General features: G+C 65.2%; 1 protein-coding gene across 1 annotated transcript in view; it reads right to left on the bottom strand.

Annotated features, from left to right (window-relative positions):
- The window catches only part of LHPP (phospholysine phosphohistidine inorganic pyrophosphate phosphatase), a gene marked incomplete at its 5' end in the record, with an annotated part of 10,904 nt that extends 5,780 nt beyond the window's left edge, over nucleotides 1-5,124 (bottom strand). The window contains one exon of the mRNA XM_023749196.1: nucleotides 5,065-5,124. Coding sequence (XP_023604964.1) covers nucleotides 5,065-5,124 — 60 coding nt within the window. The remainder of the gene's footprint in view (nucleotides 1-5,064) is intronic.
- Between the last annotated feature and the right edge of the window lie 1,288 nt (nucleotides 5,125-6,412).

Raw genomic sequence — 6,412 nt, 5'->3', positions numbered from 1 at the left:
TCACTGGGGATGGAGCCCACACCCCGGGCCTGTGCCCTGACCGGGCATCGAACCCGGGACCTCCTGGGTCACAGGCTGACGCCCAACCCCTGAGGCATGCGGCCGGGCTGGCGGTTACTGCTGGTCGTGGCAGCAGCCCCTGTGCCTCCCAGCGCCCGGCACTCGACCTGCGCATCTGATCTACAGACGCCAATGGACTCTGGATCCGTTTCCCCAAAAGGGCAGGGGCCCGGGACCGAGCGGAGGCCCTGGCTGAGGGGTCGGCTGAGGTGTCCCTGGTCGTCACCCAGGTGCTCTGTGGCGTCAGGAAGGGTCTGCTCAGGCCTCAGCACCCGGCCTCCCGCGGAGCTGGCGCAGGCGGCCCTGGCGTTGGCTGAGCGACTGGCTGATGCCAAGTCCCAATGACAGCCAGTGAGGGGACCTCCCGACCACCCTGCCCACACTGCGGCCTCCCCGAGGAGTCTGCTCTGGGGGACAGAGGGGCCTCAGCATGAAGGCACACCTGCCACGGTCCCGGGCCACGCGGCCTCAGCGTGAAGGCACACCTGCCACGGTCCCAGGCCACGTGGGGCCTCAGCGTGAAGACACATTGCCATGGGTCCCGGGCCACGCGAGCCTCAGTGTGAAGGCACACCCTGCCATGGTCCCCGGGCCACGCGGGGCCTCAACGTGAAAGACACACCCTGCCATGGTCCCGGGCCACGCGGGCCTCAGCGTGAAGACACACGCTGCCACGGTCCCAGGCCACGTGGGCCTCAGTGTGAAGGCACACCTGCCACGGTCCCAGGCCACGTGGGCCTCAGCGTGAAGACACACGCTGCCACGGTCCCAGGCCACGTGGGCCTCAGCGTGAAGGCACACCTGCCACGGTCCCGGGCCACGCGGGCCTCAGCGTGAAGGCACACCTGCCACGGTCCCAGGCCACGTGGGCCTCAGCGTGAAGACACATTGCCATGGTCCCGGGCCACGCGAGCCTCAGTGTGAAGGCACACCCTGCCATGGTCCCGGGCCACGCAGGCCTCAGCGTGAAGACACACGCTGCCACGGTCCCAGGCCACGTGGGCCTCAGCGTGAAGACACACGCTGCCACGGTCCCAGGCCACGTGGGCCTCAGTGTGAAGGCACACCTGCCACGGTCCCAGGCCACGCGAGCCTCAGTGTGAAGACACAGCCTGGCACAGTTCCGGGCCACGTGGGCCACGGGCTCTGTGGCTGACACACAAGATTTGGGAGGAAATCGCAGAGCTGCTGACTAGAGCGCGGACACAGACTGGGAGCGGACAGGGCCTTCATCAACGGCCCGTGATTCAGCCCGTTCTTAGTATTTGTCTTTCCTAATCATAGGGCTATGGATGGCCCGTCATGCGCACGGTTAATTGCCCTTCATAAAGACAGCTTTTGTGTTTTTAATTAGGCAGTTAATTATTGTAACTAATAGCATCACCTTGTACCTCACAGACAGAGCCTCACTGATTGGCGCCCGGAAAGTGTGATTCACACCCAAGTTAATGGAGCCGTTGAGGGGAGAAGCGGGGGTGCCCGGGGACTAATTATTGCTGATGAGTTACGACGCGACCTTCTCAGAACAGTGAGCATCGTGTGACTGAGGTGACAGAGCCGCACATCTGCTCCCAACGCGACTTCAGGAGCCGGCGAGACGACGAGATGACAGAACCCACGCCGGGACACTGCGGCCTCTGGTCCCATCGAAACACCAACCTGCGTCCACCCAAAACCTCTGCTGTAAAGCCCGAGGAACAGCCGGCCGGCGGGGCTCAGTGGTTGAGCATCGACCTATGAACCCGGAGGTCAGGGTTCGATTCCCGGTCAGGGCACAGGCCCGGGTTGCGGGCTCCATCCCCAGTGGGGGGCGTGCAGGAGGCAGCCGATCCGTGATTCTCTCTCATCATTGATGTCTCTTTCCCGCTCTCCCTCTCCCTTCCTCTCTGAAATTAAAGAGAAGGAGGAGGAGGAGGAGGAGGAGGAGGAAGAGGGGAAGGTGGGTGCCTACAAGCCAGGAAGAGAACTCCCACCGGAAACCATCTGCCAAGACCTTGATCTTGGACGTCCCGCCCTCCGGACTCCGGGAAACAGAATTCTGTTGCTTACGTCCTGCCTGCGTGTTCTGCTACGGCCGCCCAACCAGAGGACCAGCCCCTCAGCCCCCGGCGGGTCTGCTGCCCCAGGGCACACGCTGGCCTGGGAGGCCTGGACGTGAGAATCCGGGAGGTCAGGAAAGCCCGAGCCGGGCCAGCGAGGGCCCCCAGGGGAGTGACTCCAAGGGATTTCAGCACCAGGGACAGGCGAGCTCTGGGATAGGCCATGTTATCACCTCTCCCCCATCGCCCCAAATCTGGGGGACAGGGGCCCACTGAAGGGCCCGCTGAGGCCTCGCCGCTGCCCCTCAGGAGCCCGTGGACGCGCCCCGACTCCTGCGGCCGCACCGCATCTGTGAACTGACCTTTACCTCGTCCTGGCGGGCAGGGACACTCTGATGCAATTACGTGCATCACAGAGCCGGTCCCTTGCAAATCAGCCCGGGCCTCGCCCATCTGCTGGCTGTCGGCATCTGCCGGGCGCTCACCCGGAAACGATGGAGCCTCTGGTTAGCGTGGGGCGCAGGACAGGCCAGCGGCCACCGGGCACCTGGCTGACCTTGGCGTGGCTGCTGCCCTCTCCACTGGCCACAGGGGCCCGCGGGGGAGCTGGCAGGGGCAGGAGGGGCCCCCGACAAGGCCCTCCCTCGGCGCCTACGGGATCTGTCACCCGCTGACCCGGAGGCCTCTCCTCACCGAGGCTGCCTTCACGTCCCCAGGGCCGAGTCCTACTCATCCTGCAGGGCCTGGTTCACGCGCCCCTTCCTCCACGAAGGCCCCCGACCCCACCCTGCCTGGGCAGCGCCATCGTCCTCTGCGCGGCTCTCAGGCCTGGTGCTGCGCTTGGCATCAGCAGCACCTGGTCCTTCCTCTGCCTCCCACCGCTCAGGGCTCCCTCCGTGTTTCCTGAAGCCCCGCCCATCCCGGTGCCTGGCACAGGCGCTGGGCGAGGGTCAGAGCCAGGACAGCCCCTAGGCAGCCCTCGCCCACCAGCCAGTCAGTTCTCCGATGTGCACGCCACCCTGGCATCGCCACAGAGGCCAAAGGAGGCTCCCGCCAGGGGGTCGGGGGCTGCAGGGATGGATACGAGGGGCTGCCAAGTGAGCGGTCCAGGGGCCCCTCAGGGCAGGGCCACGGCGGGCTCAGAGCGCAGCTCACAGGTGGGAAGTGCTCCCTGGGCCACAGGGAAGCTCGCGTTTCGAGGGCCCACAGGGCCTGAGGCTGCAGGGAAGCGCCTGCCCTTTCCTGCATCCGTGTGGCCTGGATGCCCCAGACACCCCCCCCCCCCCGCAATGCATCGGGCACGGCAGCCAGCACCCAGCACGGCGATGCTTTACTGCCAGAGAGACGCTCCGAACTGATTTCAATTCCAGAAGAGAGGGGGCCCACGAGAATAATCCGAGAAACTCCCGGGCACCCAGGGGAACTTGGAGAAGGAGCCCCACGCTCTCGGCCAACCCCACACTGCACCCCCACTGCCCTGGCTCCCCCACTGCCCCGGCTCCCCCACTGCCCCGACTCCCCCACTGCTCCGGCTCCCCCACTGCCCTGGCTCCCCCACTGCCCCGGCTCCCCCACTGCTCCGGCTCCCCCACTGCCCCGGCTCCCCCACTGCTCCGGCTCCCCCACTGCCCCGACTCCCCCACTGCTCCGGCTCCCCCACTGGCCCGGCTCCCCCCACTGCCCCGGCTACCCCACTGCCTCGACTCCCCCACTGCCCCGGCTCCGTCTCTAGGCCTCCCTGGCACAAGGTTTCACAGAGACGGCTCCAGCCAGGGGACGGAGGGTGGGCCTGGGCACCGGGGGCTGCAGATGGGAACAGATGCACCAGGGAGACGCTCCGCTGTGGAGCGGGAGGGCAGGTGGCGGGTGGCGACAGGAGGCACTTCAGAGTGATGCCCTGGGCTGCGTCTGGGCTCCGCCACTCCGCCAGCTATGTCTTCTCTGGGGCTCAGTTTGCTCATCTGTAAAATGGGCATGATAATAGCACCTACTTGATGTCGTGAGGATCCAGGGAGGACCCAGGGAGGCCTGCAGGGGGCCTGGCCCACAGGAGGTGCCCACTGAGTATTGAGAACATCTGCCCGTGGGCAGTGGGCAGGGAGGAGTCCACTCTCCCTGCCCAAACCTCTCATGGTGGGTGGGAGCGCTTGCCCACCTCACCCCAGGCAGCCACCCCACTGCCAAGGGGGCGGGGCAGAGGGTCTGGGAGACCAGGCCGACTGAGACTCCAGGCCCACACCTCCCACCCAGAAAAAGAGACCCCGCAAGTTGGTGGAGGGAGAGGCCTCGGCTGCGTGGGTTCCTGGGTGGAGGGGCGGCCCCAGCTGGCAGATCAAACTTGAGGCGACAAATGAGAACAGCGTCCAGAGGGGAGGTGGCTTCTCGCCCTCACAGGGGAGGCTGCTCTGCCGGCTTTGTTGTTGTTGTTGTTGTTGTTGTTGTTGTTGTTGCTTTAATATGTCTTTATTGATGTCAGAGAGGAGGGAGAGGGAGACAGAGATAGAAGCATCAAAGATGAGAGAATCATGGGCCGGCTGTCTCCTGCACGCCTCCTACTGGGGATCGAGCCCGCACCCTGGGCCTGTGCCCTGACCGGGACTGGAGCCCATGGTCAGACAAGGCTGGTTTTGCACTAGAAAAATACTGTCATCTGTGCACACAGGGGCACCCATGTTGATTCCAGAGGGTCCGGCCCAGCTCCAGGCAGCAGCTCAGGGTCAGGGGGCCCAGGCTTTACCGCCCCGGGACTGGGGTTGGCACCCTACACATGCCCTGGGCTGGGCACCGTGGGCTGGGCTCCTGGAGTCCTTGAGTCTCGGCCATGACATGTGGTCACGGCAGCACCTGGCCCCCCCGCTGGCGGCTCTCCAGGGCTGGGCACTGCAGATACACGTGGGCCCGCCCGCCCTGGCGTCACTGTGGGACCCTGGGTGCCAGGGTCTCTGCTGAACCAGCTGCTCCTCACCCTGCAGGCGCTGCCCCCTCCAGCTGGCACGGTGGGCAGAGTGTGGGCAGAGTCCAGAGTCTGGACAGAGAGAGGAGGGAACAGGAGGTGGTAAGAACACGGCGGAGCCCTGGCCGGCCAGCCAGTGACCTCGGGACAGTGATGAGGTCACACAGACACGGGCAGGCCCAGGGCCAAGGCCTCAGGGAACACATGGCTCACCTCCCCGGCCGTGGCCGCCCCCGCGCCTCCGCCCTCAGTGCTCCCGCGCTGACCTGCCCGCGCTGACCGGCCCGCACTGCCCTGCGAGCCTCGGAGGCAGGTCAGAGGGACCCGCTGAGCCCGCAAACCTCAACGTATGTTTATTCACAAACACAAGTCGGAATCCCGGGCAGGGAGGGTGGACGCCTAAGGAGGCCTTGCTAGACGCAGAACCCAGGCCCGGGGTGACCCACCTTTCTCTAGGGGAGCAGCCCGCCCTGGGGAGGGCACCCACACTCCTGCCTCCGGGGCGTCTCTGAGCCTCAGGTTCCTTCTTTTTTTCTCTCTTTAAAAAAAATACATTTTTATTGATGTCAGAGAGGAAGGGAGAGGAGGAGAGAGAGAGCAACATCAATGATGACAGAGAATCATTGATCAGCTGCCTCCTGCAGGCCCCCTACTGGGGATCGAGCCCACAACCTGGGCCTGGGCCCTGACTGGGAATCGAACCGTGACCTCCTGGCTCACAGGTCCCTTCTCTGTGAGTGCGGCAGCTTCCTGCCGGCCCCGGGGCCACGGGAAATTGCCCTGAGCTGGCATGGGCAGGGCCCGAGCTCGGCTTTGCAATGATGGCTTCTCGAAGCATCCCTGGGGGAGTGGGGCGCGAGGCGTGTGGCAGCTGATCTGTGAGCTGCGTGAGTAACTGCCCCGAGGGCTGGGTAACCCTTCCTGGTGCCCCAGCCCCACCCTGGCTGCCCCCCGGTTTCCACAGGGTGGCCCTCCCTGGCCACCGAGGTGGGGACTGAAAGGGCCTCCCCCCAGGATGTCCCTGCGCCCCCCAGGCAGGTGGGCTCCGCCATCACCCCACTCCAGAGGCAGGCGGGCCCATCTCCTTTCTTTTTCTCCTTAGTTGTTGTTCGCTTTATCTCTTGAACAGAAGTGGTTTCACACACATGATTCTACGGCTTTTTCACTTGCTACGGGCAGCACTCGTGTCACAGGAACCAAAGTCAACAGCAAACGGAGAGACCTCATTCCTCCCAGCCACACAACCCATCGCCTCCCGAGGGACACGTGGCTGCCCCCCCCCCCACACACACACCCCTCAGCCGTAAACACCTGCACCAGGGGTGCTGGGCCGACTGCGCCAGCTCCGCTAGTGCATTCA

Source organism: Myotis lucifugus, unplaced genomic scaffold, assembly GCF_000147115.1.
Source record: "Myotis lucifugus unplaced genomic scaffold, Myoluc2.0 scaffold_3573, whole genome shotgun sequence".
Classification (NCBI taxonomy): domain Eukaryota; kingdom Metazoa; phylum Chordata; class Mammalia; order Chiroptera; family Vespertilionidae; genus Myotis; species Myotis lucifugus.
This window is presented reverse-complemented; position numbering and strand designations above follow the sequence as displayed.